The sequence below is a fragment of the Trachurus japonicus genome, chromosome 10 (assembly GCF_045865225.1).
Source record: "Trachurus japonicus isolate A0001 chromosome 10, Traja_1.0".
NCBI classification, from domain to species: domain Eukaryota; kingdom Metazoa; phylum Chordata; class Actinopteri; order Carangiformes; family Carangidae; genus Trachurus; species Trachurus japonicus.
In genome coordinates, this window is record NC_140916.1 from 1,553,335 (window position 1) to 1,576,061 (window position 22,727).

General features: G+C 40.2%; 1 protein-coding gene and 1 long non-coding RNA gene across 3 annotated transcripts in view; one reads left to right on the forward strand and one right to left on the reverse strand.

Annotated features, from left to right (window-relative positions):
* Positions 1-14,255, forward strand: part of mgat4b (alpha-1,3-mannosyl-glycoprotein 4-beta-N-acetylglucosaminyltransferase B) — a 132,197-nt gene extending 117,942 nt beyond the window's left edge. The window contains exons 13-16 of one of the 2 annotated variants that reach the window (XR_015036854.1): positions 2,269-2,356; positions 8,187-8,299; positions 10,861-13,366; positions 13,400-14,255. Coding sequence is in view for 1 of the 2 variants with exons in the window: in XM_085788961.1 (XP_085645087.1) it covers positions 2,269-2,356; positions 8,187-8,299; positions 10,861-10,884 (225 nt within the window). In the remaining variant the exon portion in view is untranslated. Of the gene's footprint in view, positions 1-2,268; positions 2,357-8,186; positions 8,300-10,860 lie in introns of both variants that reach the window. The other variant, XM_085788961.1, reaches the window with a different exon arrangement.
* On the reverse strand, positions 3,038-3,428 carry LOC146979244 (uncharacterized). The gene is made up of 3 exons (XR_015036855.1): positions 3,367-3,428; positions 3,199-3,238; positions 3,038-3,102 (listed from the first exon to the last, which is right to left on the reverse strand). It is a non-coding gene; the product is annotated as an uncharacterized LOC146979244 (long non-coding RNA).
* Positions 14,256-22,727: the final 8,472 nt, after the last annotated feature.

Genomic DNA, 22,727 nt, shown 5'->3' on the forward strand with positions numbered 1-22,727 from the left:
TCGTCATCAAGCCTTCATCAGGCAGTCAAACAGATCCAATGGGACAAAGGCTCTTTTATATTGGTCTTTTAGGGGGATATAAATGTCTTTTTAATCCCTCTAAAGAAGAGTGCCATGGAAGTTTTTGTGATTTTGTATGAAAATAAACAATATTTTCATACAACAGCAACAGCAAATGTGTCTTTTGGGAGACATAAAGTGACTGGAAAATGTTTCTATCAACGTAAAGTGGAAATTGAGTTTGAACATAGTCATGTTGTAAATATATTGATACAGAAAAATGTTTGTTTTCCATGCAAATAGTTGATCTGGGAGCACAATCTCCACCTCCAGCTTTGTTGGACTGGTTTCTGGTTCTGTCCAGTTTCTCTCAGATCCTGGTCTGCTTTTAAAACACATTATAGCTGAACATATTTCAATTGTATTTGCTGTAATACTGAGAACCAGACTCAGTTTGTGGTCCCTGGAAATCGAGGCGGAGTGATGGATCACTGTCTTTTTCCTGCTCAGTCGTCGAGTGTAAGGCGAGGACTGATTAAGACGGAGAGTCGCAGCGGGACGGAGGGATATATAGAGAAAAAGGAGATGGAGCGCCTGCTGAGATCAACCCCAGTGGAGGAGAAGGAGGGAGGGGAACAAAATGAGACGCAAAAAAAAAATCAACCAGCACTTTAAAGAGGCTGAGCAGCACACGGGGGGATAGATGGAGAGAAAGAGGGAGAGAGGGAGAGGACAGGGAGGTTGGAGGCGGTTTCCAGGGTAACAATGACCAAGAAGCAGAGGGGATGGAGAAAGAGAGGCAGAAAGAGAGAGAGATGATAACAAGTGCTCATGGGAGAAGAGTATGTGGAAGATAAACAGTAAAAAGAACGAAGTGCAGACTCTCTGTGAAGATTCTTCTGTCATCCAGGTCGATTTATTTCAAAGAGCTTCACAAAGGCAGCTGCACCTGCTCCCAACAGGTGCACAGACATTTAACCTCTTTACAACCATCAATCACCATCAGCAGTGGTTTGAATGGGTGTTAACTGCCCCGAGGGCAAAAAAGAAAAAAGAAAAAGAGAAAGAATCCCATTCAAACAGAGCACTTTATGTGAATGTAGGAAGGAGATGAAGTTAATAAAATCCTGCTGAAGTCTGTGTTCACCGTCTGACAATCGACCACGGAGGTTCAAGGAGATTTAACAAGATATGAGAAAAGGAGAAGAAGCTTCAATACAAGATATAAAGTTGTTTCGAGGAACAAATCAGGGTGTTAGATGGAGTTTTATAGGCTCCACTACTGAATCATATGTTGTATATTTAATGACATATGACTATGTATAGTGTTATAATTAATAATTGTGTTGAACCCACACACACTAGTAATGAGCGATTATGTGGTTTTATAATAGAGGACATATAGTGGTTTTACACCCACCTCTTCTCTCTCAGCTTCTCTCTGGCGCTCTAGTAACAACAGGTCGGTGTCAGCCAATCAGAAGAGAGGACGAGGCTCTGAGTCTCTCTTCTGATTGGCTGACTGTTGTCTAAAGTGATCCAATAAAATAATAGAGCAGATTTCAGAATAAAACACTCAGAGTAACTAAATCCTGCAAGTTGTTGGATGGTGGATCCAGGTGGTGAGGGGGCGGGGCTTTGTTGTGACATCACAAAGTGACAGGAAGTCCTGACGGCTGGTTTTAAGGCTCAGTTTCTGAATACAGGCTGTGTGCATTTCTCTGTGGACTGAGGCTTTGATACTTTCACAGTATTAATATAGAACCTAGAGCTGCTTTATAATCACACTACACATGGACATCTACCTTTATACTGTATGGAGCTTTAACACAAACATCTACCTTTATACTGTATGGAGCTTTAATACAAACATCCTTTATACTGTATGGAGCTTTAATACAAACATCTACCTTTATACTGTATGGAGCTTTAACACAAACATCTACCTTTGTACTGTATGGAGCTTTAAGTCCATTTTACTTGACATAAAGTTCAATATGTTTCTTGTCAAACAATGTTGAAACATAAATAAAATAAACAAATATAATGAAGAAATTGGCAGAACTATTAATTTGCACTTATCGCTGTTTGTTTTTGTAATATTTTCATCAAGGACCTGATGTTTTCCATCCCTGCAACCATTTCCTGCCACATATGGTTCTATAATAACAAACAGTGTGTGTGTGTGTGTGTGTGTGTGTGTGTGTGTGTGTGTGTGTATGGGTGCGTTTCTGTGTGTGTGTGTGTGTGTTTGTGTTTTCTTTCCAGAATATTCAGGCAGAGAAAGAGGCCTTGACGGAGGGTAGGGAGAAAACGCCAAAGTACCACCGGACAGAGGACGGATTCATCAGAATAGGTGAGACGCTCCAGGTGTAGGAGGAGGAGTGGTCCTATTAGAGACAACACCTGGTAAAAATGAACAGTCTCCGATCAGTAACCTTCACACAGTCTGATGTGTGTATGTGTGTGTGTGTCGTAACGAGCCTAACGAACTGTGTGTTCGCACAGAGGAAAGTTATTCAGGACAACATTCCTCTGCTTTTGTTCTGCTGCTACAACGAGGACACACACTCAACCTCACGGGCGTACGGGAGGCAATTCGGGTCATTTCACATGCATGTGGGCGACACACTCACAAATACATACGTGTTTTGGTATGAAATCGCTCCCACACACACACACACACACACACAGACACACATTTTTTAAGGGAGTCTTATTGACACAGTCCACGGCTCCTGACGCCAACGTTAACGCGATCCTGATTATTTTAACCTCAAAACACTTTGAAGAGAAGTGGACCACAAGACAAATACACACACACACACACACACACTGGGGGCAGCCCTGTGTGAAGGGGGATTGTGGGACATTTACGAGTTTTGCCGGTGACGTAAAGTTCACGGGTTTGGGAAAAATCTCATATTATTTTATTTTATGGGCGTTATATAAGAAGCAGCAGCAGTAACAGCAAAGTGGTGCTTTGAGGTCGACAGGAGTGAGTCTGTAGAAGTGTTACTACCTACAGACCTTAAGACCTTCAGACATTCAGACCTTTAGACCTGTAGACCTTCAGACCTTCAGACCTTAAGACCTTTAGACCTTCAAACCTTCAAACCTTCAAACCTTCAGACCTTCAGAACTTTAGACCTTTAGACCTTCAGACCTTCAGACCTGTAGACCTTCAAACATTCAAACCTTCAGACCTTCAGACCTTCAGACCTTTAGACCTTTAGACCTTTAGACCTTTAGACCTTTGGACCTTCAGACCTTCAAACCTTCAAACCTTCAGACCTTCAGACTTTCAAACCTTTAGACCTTCAGACCCTTAGACCTTCAGACCTTCAGACCTTTAGACCCCCAGACCTTCAGACCTTCAGACCTTCAGACCTTTAGACCTTCAGACCTTCAGACTTTCAGACCTTTAGACCTTCAGACTTTCAGACCTTTAGACCTTTAGACCTTCAGACCTTTAGACCTTCAGACCCCCGGACCTTTAGACCTTCACACTCCCGGTGACGACTCCTGGTTTCTCCGAGTCTTTTCAAGTTGTTTTATTTAATAGAGGCCTTGTTCTACTCTACTTTACTTCACTGTACTCTACTCTGTTGTACTCTACAGCATTAAACAATACCCTGATGTACTCTGCAGTACTCTGGTGCACTCTTCAGTACTCTACAGTACTTTGGTGTACTCTGATTACTCTACAGTACTATAGAGTACCTTAACAGTACTACAATCAACTATACACTACCCAGTGTTACTCTGATGTACTCTCAGCTGAGGCTGTGCTTTGAGGTCGACAGTAGGGAGTTTGTAGACGTGTTACTGCTACTCTTGACCTATTTGTGTGTGTGTGAGGTCATACTGATCTTGACCTTTGACCAACAAAATCCATTTAATGCAGATTTCAACTAGGTATTCTCAACATATTGGTTTCACAGGCCAAAGTCATGTTTCATTAGGTCTTTGAGACTTTCAATCTATCTATCTAATACGTTCAATCGATGTTTGTTTTCCAATTTTGAATTTGGCAGCTTCACCTTCAAGGCGTTACAGAGGTTTTGTGTCCTTAAGAACGAGACGACCTGAAAACAAAATGAGGAACGAATCCGTGAAACAAATAAATGTTGTGTTTTCCAGTGTGCAGTGAAAGCGACGCTCCAGGGTTCAGTTTCTCCTCCGCAGAATGTGGGATTTATTCTTCTTCTGTTAGAATTTATTTCTGCAGGATTTTTACTGTGACCTTCGGCAGACAAATGGAGGAGTCGTGACCCGGTGTTCCTCTCACACTGAAGCGGAGATTTCAGCCGATAAAAAGACTTATTCAGAAGTGTTTTCACTTATTTTCAAAATATCTGTCAGGCTCTTCGGTTGTAGCATTTATAATAGACTCATAACTTGAAAATGCATAAATGGGCCCTGCACATTTGACCTTGTGTGAGCGCGTTTTATGATGTCATTTTGTTCTATCCAATTTATTTATTTATTTAAATCATGATATCCTTTCATTGTGGTCAGATATCTTAACAATAGCATTCCTTTCGTTGAGTCACATTTACTCCGGCATGAACGAGTATTTTGTTGTAGAATTTCCTACATAACCCTGAACACACCCTGATCCACCTTCACCTCTTCACCTGTGAATCCATTTTAATCTGGATCCTTCGACGCCTCTTGTTCTCTGTGTTTACTTCACTCTCTCCCTGAACTCTCATCTTTCAGTAGTTTTCTCCACAAAAGCGAACAAAAGAAACAGAAATGTAATTTTTTTCAAGTGTGTGAATCCACCTGGAGAAAGTGTTTTGTGGAGCAGACAGCTGAGCAGGGCGAGGAGGAGAAGGAGGAGGAGGAGGAGGAGGGGGGCCGCTCTGACCCGACATCATAAATTACCAGCAGCTCTTTATCCCCTTCATCAATTTTTCAGATGAGTCGGCCGATCGATGCGACCGGCGCTCCTTCACTTCATTTCAGCGCGCTGCCTTCACATGTATAGAGAGGAACACCGGACATCTCAGCGTCTGTGAGGGAACTAAAAGCACTTCAAAGGAAAAATATCAGTGAGATTCAGGACTAAACACAGAGAGGAGGATGTTGACTCACTCTGCTGCTTCAGGGCCATTATCAACAAAAATAACTTGTTTTATCCAATAAAATAGTTTAATTTATCATCAAATCCATAGAGAGAATTTGAAAAGTTCAGTTGCTGTGTCAGAGGTTTTAATCTACGACTATTTTATGATTCCAATATTAATAACAATTATAATTGTGCAACTTTTTAAGCCTTTTGCATATGTTTAGTCGGTTACAGGTTGATTAAAATATTACAGAAATTAAAATAATTATTATAGGCCTACACGGTTGCCAATTAAGTTTTTGTTTTCAGGCATATTCCCCTTTTTATTCCTTATTATAAAGGTTAATTGTGTTTTAATTTTCACAGTAATATTTTTGGAAGAGATTGATCTATAGATTTTAGAGATAGATATACACTTTATATATCAATAATGAATCACATTGTCACAATCATTTCATGAGAAGAGGTAAATATACATATATACCGGTATATATTTTATTCCAACTTTATAGATTTATTGGTTTAAAAACACCTGACTGATTTCTTGAATTGTAATTTCTCGTTGGATTGGTTGGTTAGTTGGTTGGTTGACTGGTTCTTAATTGGTTATTTGCTGATTGGCTGGTTGTTTGGTTGATTGGTTGTTTGATTGGTTCTTTGCTGGTTGGCTGGTGGTTTGGTTGATTGGTTGGTTAGTTGGTTGGTTGACTGGTTCTTAATTGTTTCTTTGCTGGTTGGCTGGTGGTTTGGTTGATTGGTTGTTTGATTGGTTGGTTGATTGTTTCTTTGCTGGTTGACTGGTTGTTTGGTTGATTGGTTGTTTGCTGGTTGACTGGTTGTTTGGTTGACTGGTTGTTTGGTTGATTGGTTGTTTGATTGGTTGGTCGTTTCCACAGGAGCTGGTTGGTGTGTTGATAAACACTGTACTTTGTAGAGAAACCCTGGCCGCCTGGTTTGTTTGAAAACCGGCTGAACCAACAGAAGTAATAAAGAAGTGATGTATTCACAGATGTTGGACATTTTTAATCTCAGGACTTTGACGCCACGGTCTGAGTTTGAAATCCGGAACTGACACAGATTCGACCGTAGACCCCTGACACCCCCCACCCCCCCTTCATTACAGACAGTGTTTGAAACCTAAGTAGTCATCTATTATGTCATTGTGTTACTTAGGGGTCAAAGGTCGAGGTCAGGTCACACTAGTTAGCCATTACTGCGCAGTTATTATGACAACATTTAACATGAATGGTTAATATTTTATATGATTAACAGGAATGTAACCTGAAACTACTGTGAGTGGCGGCGGCGGCGGCGGCTGTAACTCTATAGTTGTGTGTTTGTATTGGTTGTTTGACCACTGTTATCTTCGCATTAAGAAATAATAGGTACAAAACCATTATTAGTCAGGATGGATCCTGCTTTGTATTGTACCTGTAAAATATCCTGTTTGCTCAGACAGAATTTGTCTGATTCAGTGTTTGGTTTTTGTTTCCTGCCTTTTCTCTGCGTGGCCTGTTTCTGCAGAAAGCCTCTCAGACAGCAGTACATGTGGCTGGATATTGAATGAAAGCCATAATACCCACAATAATAACAGATAATACCCTGTGATAAACAATAACACACACGCACACACATACACACCCCCAGACGTTGCTCTTTGTTGGGATTATGGTCACACTCGTACCTGGAAGCATCACAGTCAGCACGATAATCCCACTAAATAAATCCTCCCAGGGATTATTGCTCTGTTGAGGTGCAGCTGAACACCGGTGGGAGGCCTCACTGCTTCTGATGGAGGCAAATGCAACAGTACCAAAAAAAAAAAAACCACACCGCCTTTATTTCTGACAGCCGACGCTGGAACAAAAAAGAAAAAACCATAGCAGAACCGCAGGGGTCAGTTAATGGAGTCTGGATGAATGTAATGGAACCTTTTACAACCCTGTAAATCTGCAGAAAAAAAACATCAAATCCCTTAATTACTGCAGCCTCCATCTGCAAATGAAAAAAAAACAAAAAGAATAAACCACAAGTAAATCTCTTAAAAACCTACAACACTGAAGGTTAAAATTTGAAGATAAAGGGATCATCTTCATAAAATATTACAGCTGCACATTTTCCTCTTACCCTTTGTTTTATCTTCAGTGTTGATGCTTGGATACATTAGTGGTTTTAAGAACCAAAAACCATCTCAGAGTAATTTTCTCCTCTCGTGTTTGGCTGACTGTTTCCTGAGTCATCCACAAAAAAACAAAACAAAAAAAATAGAGCACATTTCAGAATAAAACAACAACAACAAAAACAATTCCTGTAAGTGTTGTTGGATGGTGGGTCCAGATAGTGAGTGGGGCTTTTGGGTGACTGCTTAGTTGTGACATCACAAAGTGACAGAAAGTCCTGACGGCTGGTTTTAAGGCTCAGTTTCTGAATACAGGCTGTGTGCATTTCTCTGTGGACTGAGGCTTTGATACTTTCACAGTATTAATATAGAACCTAGAGCTGCTTTATAATCACACTACACATGGACATCTACCTTTATACTGTATGGAGCTTTAATACAAACATCTACCTTTATACTGTATGGAGCTTTAATACAAACATCTACCTTTATACTGTATGGAGCTTTAACACAAACATCTACCTTTATACTGTATGGAGCTTTAATACAAACATCTACCTTTATACTGTATGGAGCTTTAACACAAACATCTAACACAAACATCTACCTTTATACTGTATGGAGCTTTAACACAAACATCTACCTTTATACTGTATGGAGCTTTAAGACAAACATCTACCTTTATTCTGTATGGAGCTTTAAGACAAACATCTACCTTTATACCGTATGGAGCTTTAAGACAAACATCTACCTTTATACCGTATGGTGCTTTAAGACAAACATCTACCTTTATGCCGTATGGAGCTTTAAGATGTTGTATTCGCTCTTTTAACTTTTTTTTCACAAACGTAAAAAAAATAAAATCAATTGTTCCCCATAACAGTGAATTCCAGCACTTCACCACCAAATAAGGGGGAAGGTGAAAGATTCATGACCCAGCGTGTGTACGTCAATAAGGTTATTGATCCCATTGACCTTTGCCTCTTCCAGGAACGTTCCAGAACGGGATAGCAGAGGGGGAGGTGGACCCCACGTTCGGACCCCTGGAGGCCATGCGGCTCTCAGTGATAACGGACTCCCCGGTCTGGGTGATCCTCAGCGAGGTGAGACCACATGCATGCACAGATCCACCACCACCACATGGTTAGAAGGTCTTGAAGACGGGGACTCGGAAGTTCAGTTGGGTCATTGAGGTACTTCTAGAGGAGGGTTCCCAGAAGGGCTTTTTACAGTTCTTGAAGGGGTCTTTCCAAACATCATGAAGATTTATAATGTGCTAGAGGAGGTGCATGGAGGATTAAAGAGGTCTGATAGGATCTTAAAGGGGTAGTTCACCCAAAATTCATATTTCACTCATTATCTACTCACCCTCATGTCGACTAAGAGCTGTGAGAATTTTCAGAGTCCTCCGTGGCTTCTCTGAGTTACGAGGGGGGGGGGGGGGGTTCGCGCAGCAGTATTTGTCCATATAATGGTTGTGAATGGATACCACTTTTCTTGGTCCAAAAAGACACACCAAAAAACATCCAAATACCTCCATGCTGCTTGTCTGTAATGTCCCTCTTGTATTCAAGCCCCGACATGAGAAATTGTTCCGCCGGTCAGTGCAAATCACGCGAGATTTGCACTGACACAGGAAGAGCAGTGAACTGAGACACTGGGAGCTTCCGCTACAAACAAGCTTAAAATATAGACTTATTTAATTTTTTTTGGAACAATTTCTCATTTCGGGGCTTCAATACAAGAGGGGCATTACAGACGAGCAGCATGGAGGTATTTGGATGTTTTTTGGTGTGTCTTTTTGGACCAAGAAAAGTGGTATCCATTCACAACCGTTATATGGACAAATACTGCTACGTGGACCCCCCGTAACTCAGAGAAGGCACGGAGGACTCTGAAAATTCTCCCAGCCCTTAGTCAACATGAGGGTGAGTAGATAATGAGTGAAATTTGAATTTTGGGTGAACTAACTAACTAACTTTAATGCAATGTGCCATGAGTAGGCTACTATAGAGAGAACCAAATATGACAATGATGATTGAGCCCTGGACGATGCCGTTACGGTTCTTCACAGTTGTTCCTATGGGTCTCTTCTCTTCACCTCAACAAGGTAGCAGTGCGATGAGATGCTGTGAGGCTGTAGTGGAGTTCAGTTCAGTGAGATTACAATGATCCTCTGTCTGGAGGCATCAGAGTTATTCAAGGTTTTCCATTGACCGTGGATTTAGCGCTCGTAACTATGCTCTCCCTGGTTCAAGTCCTTTGTTGCTTGTTATTCTCCCCAAACCACAAAGCGTAGCTGTGGGCTAAAAAAATGTATGAATGTGAACTCCTGACCTCTGACCTCTCTTTGAAGGTTGGCGAGGAGAACATTTCTAACTGGATTAGTTTTGGCTGCATGGAGGATTTTAGTGTCTTGTGATGGTCTAAATGTAGATCAGAGACGGCCACAACATTTAATGAGGACACGCTGAATATTTACAAATTATCTGGATCAATACTTAGGATTCAAGTTTATACTGCACTGTGATTGTGCACTGATTAATGAACAAATCAGCCAGGATGAACACTGGCCGACTTGTTCATTAATCAGTGCACCATCTCTCACCTGAATTCTTAACTGGCTCATAATGAACTAATATCACATCGAAGGTAATGATGTATTCAATATCAGTGTGGCTGCGATTCAATCATAGGTTTGAGACTGAAACAACAGGCCCATCAGAAACATGTTAAAGGCCAACGGTAATAAACAACAACAGGTTATGACTTGTTTATTATTTATAACACAAATAGTTATGAAAATGGACTGTTGCTAAGCGACACATTAACGTTTCCTTGAACTGCACAGTAACAACTTTGTCTCCATGTTAACCAGCAGCCTTCTTCTTCTTCTTTTTTTTCTTTTTTTGAAAACTTTATTTATAAAGTGTTTAAGTTTAAACCACATATAGAACAACAGAGACAATATACAATAAAACAAAAGGAAAATGACAAAACAGAACAAAACAAACTGCCAGCTCACAAAGATATAAACACGTACAAGTTAAAGTTATGCATGTCAGCACACACACTGAATCAAAAAAGATTATTGAGTCCAGGAGAGACTCCGGAAAGTCCAAAGAGCCAGGTCCAAATGAAGACAAGGAGACTGGATGATTGGCTGTGCAAAGCACAATGTAGACAGTTCAAAACAGAATGAAACAAAATAATAGTGTCCAGTGTAACTAGTCCGGAGAACGATGTCTGTCATTTTGAATATACTCAATAAAAAGTCCCCAGACATCAAGGAATTTGTGATGAGTGTCTGACAGAGTATACCGAATTTCTTCCAGGTAGATACAAGAGACCATGTCGTTCAACCATTTCTTAAAACAGGGAGGAGAAACTGATTTCCAATCTCTAAGAATAACTCGTTTTGCTACAACCAAACCAAACATAAGGGCTTGTTGAAAAGATGAGGGAAGAGTGAGATAGAAGTTGGAACAGCCCAATAATATCAGATGACAGTCAGGGATCAACTGTTTACTGTATATAACACTATAAGTCTTCTTCTTTATATGAACTCTACTGTCCAACACTGGGAAGAGTAGACTGGTTTATACTGGTTGTTACCGGTGCAGGTTCATAAGCCTACTGGTTTCTGGTTTCTCTCCCGTCTCAGATCTTCATTAAGAAGGCAGAGTGAGGCTCCGCCCCCCCTTTCAGCGATACCTCAGCACCTCTGAGCGGTCAGCCGAGCCGAGCCGACCCCGACGCTCGTCAGCTGCCGTCCTGCTCCAGTCCTGCTCACCAGTTCCCCACCACGGTGCCACAGCGCCGCCGTGTGGCCGGACCTCACCACCGCAGGATGAACAGACCAGAGACTGGAAACACAGAAACACACTCACAGACAGGCCGCTGAGGAGGAGGGTGTTGATGATGATGATGATGATGGTGATGATGATGGTGATGATGATGGTGACAGGCCTCCTGATGAAGCTGTAATTACTCCTGAAGAACCTGTATTTATGTGTACATACAGTAAGGTAGATGTTGAAAACACTGGTAACGAGCGAGGCGGCGGCGATGGAGCGCCGACACACTGACGATGATCAAACTGCTGTTTGGAAACTCAAAGGCCTCTTTCTATCTGCAGACAGTCTGTCCGGACCTTTCTACCAACACCCCTCCCCTCAGTATAGGTACCACCCCTCAGTAACCATGTATGTGCATATATGCATAGAGATGTAATACACACTCTCATATGAATGCCCTCAGTGTGTTGATGTGTCTGTAGTTGCTGCTCGGGGTTCAAACGTTTCCCTCCGTCAGTCAGCAATTTGCCTTAAAGACGAAGAGCAGCTCTTCACTGAACCCGGACTGAAAATGTAGCGACAAGATCCAGATCCTTAGACCCCCCAGACCTTCAGACCTTCAGACCTTCAGATCTTCAGAACCACGGACCTTCAGACCTTCAGACCTTTAGACCTTCAGACTTTCAGACTTTCAGACCTTTAGACCTTTAGACCTTCAGACCTTTAGACCTTCAGACCTTTAGACCTTCAGACTTTCAGACTTTCAGACTTTCAGATCTTCAGACCTTCCGACTTTCAGACCTTCAGACCTTCAGACCTTCAGAACCACGGACCTTCAGATCTTCAGACCCTCCGACTTTCAGACCTTTAGACTTTCAGACCTTCAGACCTTCAGACCTTCAGAACCACGGACCTTCAGATCTTCAGACCTTCAGACCTTCCGACCTTCCGACCTTTAGACCTTCAGACCTTTAGACCTTCAGACTTTCAGACTTTCAGACCTTCAGACCTTTAGAACCACAGACCTTCAGATCTTCAGACCTTCAGACTTTCAGACCTTCAGACCTTTAGACCTTCAGACCTTCAGACCTTCAGACCTTTAGACCCCCAGACCTTCAGACCTTTAGACCTTTAGACTTTCAGGCCTTCAGACCTTCAGACCTTCAGACCTTTAGACCTTCAGACTTTCAGACCTTTAGAACCACAGACCTTCAGATCTTCAGACCTTTAGACTTTCAGACCTTCAGACCTTTAGACCTTTAGACCTTCAGACCTTCAGACCTTTAGACCCCCAGACCTTCAGACCTTCAGACCTTCAGACTTTCAGGCCTTCAGACCTTCAGACCTTCAGACTTTCAGACCTTCAGACCTTTAGACTTTCAGACCTTCAGACCTTTAGACCTTTAGACCTTCAGACCTTCAGACCTTCAGACCTTCAGACCTTCAGACCTTTAGACCTTCAGACCTTTAGACCTTTAGACCTTCAGACCTTCAGACCTTTAGACCCCCAGACCTTCAGACCTTCAGACCTTCAGACTTTCAGGCCTTCAGACCTTCAGACCTTCAGACTTTCAGACCTTCAGACCTTTAGACTTTCAGACCTTCAGACCTTTAGACCTTTAGACCTTCAGACCTTTAGACCTTCAGACCTTCAGACGTTTTGACCTTCAGACCTTTAGACCTTCAGACCTTCAGACCTTCAGACCTTCAGACCTTCAGACTTTCAGGCCTTCAGACCTTCAGACCTTCAGACTTTCAGACCTTCAGACCTTTAGACCTTCAGACCTTCAGACTTTTAGACCTTTAGACCTTTAGACCTTCAGACCGTCAGACCTTCAGACTTTCAGACTTTCAGACCTTCCGACATTCAGATTCTGATCCTCAGACCTTCACACTCCCGGTGACGACTCCTGGTTTTTCCGAGCCTTTTAAAGTTGTTTTATTTAATAGAGGCCTTGTTCTACTCTACTTTACTTCACTGTACTCTACTCTGTTGTACTCTACAGCATTAAACAATACCCTGATGTACTCTGCAGTACTCTGGTGCACTCTTCAGTACTCTACAGTACTTTGGTGTACTCTGATTACTCTACAGTACTATGGAGTACCTTAATGTACCTACAGTACTCAATGGTACTACAATTAACTATACACTACCCAATGTTACTCTGATGTACTCCACAATACTCTGGTGTGCTCTACAGTACTATGATGTACTACACAGTGCTCATGTGTGCTCTATTATACTCTACAGCACTCTGGTGTACTCTACAGTATTCTAATGTACTCTGATGTACTCTCAGTAGTTTTCCAGTCCGTTGAAAACCCTGACCCAGGTGTTTTCTTTCTCTAATTGATAGCAGGTAACTGATAGTAGTAATAGTAGATCATAAATTCTTCCACCAGGTAACTCTCACATCTCTATAAAGAAGCTGTCACAGAGATAAACCTTTGATAACTGACTTAGGTTTGTCCTTTAAAATGTAAGAACAGGTTCCCTGAAGCGACTCTAAAATGTCTCCTCGTCTCTCACTGACTGGACTAAATCTTCAGGCTGCGATTCTGGGATAAAGATCAGTTTCTGGTTGTTGCCCCCCAGGGGTAGAAACCAGCAGGGTGTTAAGGATTGGTATAAAGACGTAGAAGCCAGTTTAAGGCTCTAACTGTTCACTCTGTGCTCCTTGTGTGGTGCCTCGGGGCAAATAAAACATGGACCCCCACTGAGGCCGGTGGGGTTGTTGCCCACCTTCCCCTGTGGTTTTTACTGGGTGTTTCCAAATCCAACAGAAACCCATTCACTGGTTTCACTGAGAAAACAAATTTTAAGTCATTTATGGGAACAAAATACAGAATAACTAATCTGAGGGATAAATTTATCAACGTTTATCCTCCACCAATCCGCTCATTCTTCAGATTCATTAAGCTGCAAACCCCCCCATCCCCGGGTCCTCCCACCCCACCCCACCCCACCTCAACCTGCCAAACTGGTCTTCATTCATTCAAATGGGGATTGAAATGGAAACCAGACCGAGCGGAACTTCAGTTTTTCAGATTTGAAGTGAACTGAGTGTCTTCGAGCTTCAGGAAACATCCCGAGGTTTGTTTGTTTGTTTGTTTGTTTTATTTTTCTTTGTAAGATGCACTGGAATGCATTGCTATAATCTTGTGTTTGTCTTTTGTATCCTTTAGATAAACTCTATTTAAATGATCGCAAACTTCTATCCAATCTGTGAATTGTAATAAAGACAGAAATTTAAATGAAGTTTTTGCTCTGAGGTTGTTTTGAGCTCTCGGGGTGGGGGGGCTTCACAGCGTTGACTATGAAGATCTCAGGGGGGAGGATTTTTTCTGGTAGATTTCTGGAAATGTCATCAGGTTTCATCAAAGAAGGTGACGAAACATCACACAACATCACTCCACTGGTCTCTGGTTAGAAACTGAGGAAGAACGAGGCTCTGAAGTCTGAAGATAGTATCTCAACCAAAAAAAGTTCAGGGTGAGTCTATTTCCACCGACGCCCGGACAACATGAGAGAACAGGAAATACGAGTGACCCCAGAAAAGTGACATTTCATTGTGATTGTCTGTTTCACAATACTCCAACTATCGTCAACACAACATAGTTGTAAGTACACACACAGATCTGGAGCATTTAGATCCACCAATCCAGCAAAACTACTCAATTATACCGTTACAGTTGGTTTTTATTCATATTTTATTTCAGTTTTGCCAACAAAAGTTTATATTACAATGAACTCGCACTCTTCTGAAATGTGAAAATAGGTCCTTAAAAAATCAAAAAGTCTTAGAACAAACCATTTTATGCATGTTTATTTTATGTGTAAAGTCTTACGTAACTCAGCTAAAACAAAATGAGATGAACATTCCTCTTAGAAATGTGATGAATTTAACCTAAAAAGGAGCAGAAAATGGAAGTAGTACTCAAATAGTAGTAGTATTTTAAAGATTGTTTTCAAGGCAAGCTTTATTAGCACATTTTACACTGTAATAAGATATAAAACATAATAAAGGATTCAGATTTGCAACAAAAAAGGAAAGAGAAAAACTATTGATTAATTTATTTTTAATTAGGTGATGCAAGTACAAGGCAGGTGAGATGCAACAAAGATAGACAAAGACAGGACAACCACAAACAAAACAACAACAAAAGACAAAGACTACATTGGTGTGAACAGTGCTGTACATGTGCGTATGAAGGCCTATAAGGCAATGAGCAGCTCTAAACTATAAAATGGGCTGTTAAAACTCTGCCCATTAACAAACAGAGAGCGCTATTAGATGGACAAAATGAAGATACACCAATTAACTCTTGATAGTTTGTAATTGTTAATTTTTCATTTAATTCATTTTCATTTTTGATTTACTCCATTCATGGTGTACATACTTCATATTGCACATATACATAATGTACACATAAATGAAAAGGAGCAGGATGAAGAAAAACTTATAGTACCTGCCCTATCAACACCAATATTATACTCTATTTCAAAAAATTAAAGATGATGAAACATATAATAATAATAAGAAAACAAACAAGCAATAGCAGTGGACACCACTTGTCTATCTATCTTTTCTTTTTTCCCTTCTTTTTCTTTTTTGTAGGCGCTTATCTTTTCTTTTTTAAACATTTTCTTTAACTGAGATATATTTGTACAACTTTTCAGTTCCTTGCTTTGTGAATTGTTGTAGTAGTAATTCAACTAAGTTACTTTTCTGAAAATTTACAAATGAAGACAGTTTTCTCACATCAAGTTTACAAAATATACTAATAAATGTTTACAGTACTGTACTACTCAACTTTTTTTTAACAACTTTATTGACAACAAGAGTATAGACAGGACTGAATACAGTTAGATGAAATAAGTGTATACAACATTAATACACAACCAAACCGTCGCCACCACCATAAATACGCCAGGGGTTGACAGCAAGACAGAAAAAACATAAACTTAAATAAATATTTTGTAAAGCTTACAAAAATCATACATTTTAACAGCTTTTTTATTCTCACAATCACAGAGGGAGGAAATATATTGACCAACATATGCAGACAGTTCCAGGAAGTTTGGCTTCTTACCAGAAAATTTAGACTTATGTATGTAAAATTTGGATAAAAGAATTAACAAATGAATCATATAAAACTGAGAATTTAGTTTTTTATTATATTCAGTGTAACCAAACAAAACATTTTTCCAGCATAAATTAAACTGGGGATAAATATGATCACTGATACAGCGTGCCAGTCTGCTCCAAAGTTGTCTGGTGTGTGGGCAAGACCAAAAATAAATGAACCAAGGTTTCGTTGACAGAGACACAGTGGGTACACAGTTCACATCAATGTCCTTCTTAAGCCTTTGTGTATAATGATTAGTTGGGTTGGGTAAAATCTATGAAGCATTTTAAATGAAATCTCTTTGACCTTGTTGGTTAAAAAAAAAACTTATTAGGTAGTAGCCAGACTTTTTCCCAATTCTGTACTACTCAACCCAGTGGTTCTCAACTGGTGGGTCGGGACCCAAAAGTGGGTCGCGGACCCGTTCTGGATGGGTCGCGGACAGCTGGTCAAAAAAGTAAATAATATTTAATGCACATCTGATGTTGGACATGTCTTTTATTTTGAAAAATAACGTGAACACATGCAGTTGAAATGGTCCTCCTCAGTTTCTTATTATTTGCTCTGAATGCAAAGATATCAGTTTCTTATTAAAGGGACAACGAGGAGTTTTGGAAAAGCAAAGCGTTTTCACACTACATTTATGAGCCTCCGCGCGCACCGTATAATCCTTTGACCGGCGCAAGACAGGCTCATGTTTTCATTCATCAAGAATTAAAGTCAGAGGTTCGAAGACGATCAGATACCGTCGTAGTTCCCACCATAAACGGCGATTCGGCGGCGTTATTCTCATAACTCGCCACGAAACCGAAAGTAAAGAAAGCTGGTCAGCTCGCCCAGCATTTCCACCACCACTAATAATAACAAAATAACGATAGAGACAAAATGATATATTTATCGAAAATGGGCCCATTAACAAGTGTGGGTAGCGGAGATTCATCCACATTAACGTGAGACTTTTTTATAACCAAACAGAAACTCCTCGTTGTCCCTTTAAAGGGATAGTAGCATTTTTTTAAAGTGTGGTTGTATGATCTACAAATAACCCCCAAGTACTTTAATTGCAGTAGAAGACTCTCTGCACTCCTCCCGTTAGCAACGCCAGCCCATAGCCCTGCCCAGAGATTTACAACATACATTGTTGTGAATGGACCCAAAGAAACGGCCTATTTTCGTGGCCTAAAAGAGGTTTTACCTGAAAAAAAATACACAGTTCCATTGTTCGCTATAATATAATTTTTTCCAGCCATTCAAAGTGCAGGAAAAACACAGTTTTTATTTGGACCTAACCAACTCACGTATCCCTCCGCCCAGGGTTAGCACTAACCAACTGCTGATCGGCGGGTGCTAACCCTGGGCGGAGGGATACGTGAGTTGGTTAGGTCCAAATAAAAACTGCGTTTTTCCTGCACTTTGAAGGGCTGGAAAAAATTATATTATAGTGAACAATGGAACTGGGTTTTTTTTTTTTCACGTAAAACCTCTTTTAGGCCGCGAAAATAGGCAGTTTCTTTGGGTCCATTCACAACAATGTATGTTGTAAATCTCTGGGCAGGGCTATTATGGGCTGGCGTTGCTAACGGGAGGAGTGCAGAGAGTCTTCTACTGCAATTCAAGTACTTAGGGGCTATTTGGAGATCATACAACCCCACTTTAAAAAAAAATGCTACTATCCCTTTAATGTGGCCTGAATGCAGTGAATCTTGTTTTGTTTTGTGGGTCTTCATTTTGTGCAATTTGATATTTATTCACTTTTGTGGATATGCTCTGAATGCAGATGCATTAATTAAAGTCAAATATATCGTTTTGTATGGTTGTTCTCCATTTTGTGCAGTTTGATATTTTTAAATTCACTTCCATACATGCAGTTGTCATGATCCTCCTCAGTTTCATTCTTGTGCTCTGAAATGCACTTTGCTTAATAACAAATAGCAAATAAATATAAATTAGCAATAGCAAAATTAGTTTTTAAAGGCTTTTTTTTTTTTTAAATCTTGGTTTGAATTCTATAAAAGTGGGTCGCGACTTAATGACCATGGGAAAATGTGGGTACCAGACTCCCAGAGTGAGACTAGTTGAGAACCCCTGTACTAATAAATGTTTACAGCACTGCCCTGTACTCAACCTGCTGGCTGTTATAGTTAGATGAAATCTGTTACAATCCGTTTTCGCCACCCTTACTACAGCCAATCAGCGCGCACTATCTCGCTGACACCCTCGTCCAATCATCGCTGTCCACGAGGTTCAGCTCCGGTGGGGAGGGGGAGGGGGAAGGAGGGGGGGCACTGTGACCAGTTCGACTGAGATTTCCTCTCGTCCAATCAGCGTCTGACAGTTGACAGGAAACGTCAAACGTTCTGTCGCGGCGACCAATCAGCGTCGGCGAGCGGCGCGTTCACCCCCCCCCCCCGTCGCCCCCACGTGATCCTCCTCGGTAGTTCCCAGGCGGTCAGGTCGGAGAGAGCCGGAGGTGAGTAAAGAGACCGAGAAATGTCACTTTTTTACCGGGGAACACGGGCGGGGAGCGCCGGTATCTGGGAAATGATGCTTAATTCACATCGCCCGTGCTGTAATTACATAGATAATGTCATTTTTTTTAGCCGTAAAAATGGAAAAGCTATCAGTGCAACCTCCTGCATGTGGCTAACCCTAAGCTAATTAACCACAGGTGAACTGAGTGAGCTAGTTATCGTTTATTTTTTATTATTTTATAACTGATAAATTACTGTTATGTTTATTATGAAGCTTTTCCCGTCCACACGACTCACTGTACATGACAGAAACCCTGGTTGTTGTGTCTTCTGGTGGGAAGCTGGAGTATTCCCTAATAGCATCGTAGCTAAAAAATGAGCTAAGCTAAGCTAGGCTAGGCTAAGCTAATCTGACATAGCTGAATCAGCCGTGTTTGTGGGGAAGGGGGGCTGGGTGGGGGGGTGTTTTCGTATGTGTGGGGTGGGGGGAGACACTGTTAAGAGCTTAATGAGCTGATGATTTGAGGTTGAAATGCTAAGACGAGGCTTTGCAGAGGAACTTCCTATCAAAATATAATGAATGAGTGTGTATGTGTGTGTGTGTGTGTGTTCAGGTGGGGGGTGGGGGTGCTTGCTAACCTCACGAGTCCTGCAGCCAGAAAACGAAAGCTTTATAGCAAATAAATATTAACATGGATATTTAAAAGTATAGGGACGATCTTGAAATATTATAATAATATAAATAGTAGCTTTGCACGAATTAGTTGCAAATGTGCATTGAAAAGATAAGCAGGAGCTGCAACCGGTGGTGCAGGAAACATCCAGAACATCTGAGTGGAAGTAGAAGTAGAGCTGCAACCAGGGCTCCAGACAGGCATTTTGCCCCCTAAAAGAGACAGTGCAAGTGCAGGTTTCATCTACTTGCATATGTGCAACCAGAAATTTTGTTTTTTTAGACACTGATGATTGAAACATGGAAAGGAAGACTGGAAGAATCTGGTATCTTCTCATGAATGAAAAGCAAATGTGAATATTTGCTTTGCAAGTCGATTTACTGTGTGAAGTGCACACTGCACCCCTAAATTTATCTGCTTGCGCTCCTGGAGCTCTGGTTATATAAGCTTTATTTTGAAGCAGAGCTGCAACGTGCTCTCATTACTACGAATTGTCAAGATGACACACTTGTTATAAGTCAGGATTGATGTTCTCCGATGTTTTATTTTGCTTGAGCAATGATCCAAAACTCAGAGATAATCAGTTTGTACTATATGCTATAGGTTCATACATGAGAGTTTGTCTGCAAAAATCAACTAAAACAATCGTTTAGGCACCAGAATAATTTTCTGTATTAGGTCTTTGAGGGTTAGTCCAAAGTGACGTCTTCGAATGTCTTATCTTCAGTCGAAAACTGGAAGATTTTCAGTGTACAGAGATATAAGACAGAGAAAAGCAGCAGATCTTATCACTGCACAGACCACCACGATAAATCGATTATCCAAACAGTAAGTGATTTAATGTTCGATTGTTTCCGATGCACAAAAACCTCCAGAATATTCCTATAGAAGGAGTAAAAACAGCTCTTTAAAGGAGAATACATATACGTTAACTATCCTTTATAATCTGATGATATTGAACACAGAGGAAAGTTTAACTGCTCAGGATATGGTGGCAATTAATGATTGATTAATTTACTCATTGACCCCCTCGACATAGGATTGTTGTCTGGAATTAATTATTGATCCATTCATTGCAAAGTGTCCCACCACATGTTTCTAGTGCAGATCCCAGAGGTGAAACATTTCACTTCACTTCATCATTCACTCACTCACTCACTCACTCACTCACTCACAGGGTGACGTCATGTGAGTGACCACACAAGTCAAATGACTGCGAAAAATCAGAGAATTGAGCGGAAACACAAAGGTTTGAGTCGAGGCTGCGCCCCAGAGATGGTCGTTGGTTAGTTAGTTAGTTAGTAGCTGCAGCGTTAAATTCAGATTCTCTCAATTAAAGGCCTTAAAATTATTTTGAAAAAGATTTAATCTCACTTGTAGTAGATTATATCACATTTTTATAGATATTTTTATAGATAAATGTAGAGTTAATCAGAAACAGTTGATTTTTATTCGTCATTTTCAGCCTTTCTTTGTCGTCTTTTAACTGTGTGACTTTAAAACTACAAATATGAGCAGACACTTCACAGTGAGGACCTAGTAGTATCATGTATTACCATGTATCCATCCAGCTAATGTCAGGTTAATTGATTATTACTAGGATTTACTGCCCCATACAGCTGAGGAGAGCCTACAAAAATGTGATATAGGTTGATTAAATAACTTAATATGATAATCGTAGAAGTTTCCACAGCAGCTTTTAAGTCTTTTAAGTTCCTAGTCTGTAAATTAGAGCCAGTTTTGTCAGATAATTTTTTTTAAAAAGGGCGGTGGGTGTTTAGTTGATTTCCTGACAGTGGATCCCGTCTCTCAAGTGAAGCGAGGTGGTGACGGCGGCGGCTCGACTGGTTCAACCTGCCGGTTCTCTCAGCAGCCGTTGTTGGACCGACACCCGCTCTGATGTGTCTGAACACAGAGGAACAACCAGAGAGAAAAACAAAAACATGTAAAACACTCAGTGGCGGGTGTTAATTTTGTGTTTTTTAACACAAACACATTGAAAATAATATTAAAATTCATCCTAATTGGTAAATAAAGTGAAGTTTTCAGGTAAAATCTGTAGTTCAGTCACAATATTAATGAATATATTGAACTGAATAACATTTTTTGGGGATAAATAACCATCAGAAAGAATGAATATGTAAAAAAAAAATTGTGTTTCTTGCATAAATAACATTTATCTATGTTTACTATGAGTTATTAGCTAAATATGAAAAAACATAACAGCAGGTTTCACCACTAAAAATACGAATATAAAGAAAACTTCTCGCAGTAATTAAAAAGCTAAAAAAAAATAAACAACGGGAGATTTAAATAAGATTATCACCAGTTATTAAAGTATTACTATAAATAAGGATGCAGTAGTGTTTTAATTCCCTCCTGGGGTCGTTTTAAAGTCGGTGACACATTTGTCGTCGGTCAGTTATTCAGTGTTTATATTTGTGCGTCGAGGTCCAGCTGTGTTTAAACAGTAACCTGCACGTCAACGATGCGTTCACTGACACCTACTGATAAAAGGATCGTTACACTTGTTGTTTAATGAGCAGAGCCGAGCAGGTGTTGTTCGTTCAACTGAAACAAGTCTGTGTGACAATATTTATTTTATTCTTTTGTTTTTTAATTCAACAGCTTCACAAGTAAAAAAAAAAAAAAAAAACATGTCAATGGTTTTTGATCCTTAATTATTGTAGGTAATTTATTTCACCGATCTAATTTAGTGAAATAAAAGATGCAAAACTTCACAGTCCGCATGATTTAGTGATGACTGTGTAGGTGAGTACCTGTAATTATCCATTTAATGCTGCTTCAGTGGTTTGATTTTAGTGTTTTCTTTGTTGTATTAAAATTGAATAGTAGTAAAACAAAAGATTAGAAATATAAAAAGAACAGTGGTGCCAGTTTTAATGCAGCAACATGGAGCGGAAACAATTAGCCACTTAATTAGATGACTGAAAGAAAACTGGTCATTGAAAGTTTACTGCTTTATTTTCCTGTTTAGATTCAGTATTTTTGGAGGAAAAACTAGAAATTTGAGAATGTAAACTTGAATTTTCATAGACCAAATACTAGAAAATATGTCATCTAACCAAAAATCCTATTAAAATTCAAATTACATGAGTGTATTGTCAGCATTATAGACCATTAGTGGTGTCCCCAGTCTGCAGTGTATCCATCATATTCTCCAGATTTTAAAGGAACATGCACCAAAAAAAGAAAAAAAACACCACAAAATAATCATCTTGTTTGTGAAAATGAAATGTAAAAAAGAAATCACCATAATCTTTTACTGATATTGCAGCATGATTAGTTTTTTTTCTAACAGGCGTGTTTTCCTAAATGGATGCAAATGGAAACAGATGAATGTGTAATGAGAGTAACCAATTGGTTGCATGATTGCATCCTTCTGTGCATGTTTTCCATAAGATAATGAGATTTCCATTGTATTAGAGCTGCAAC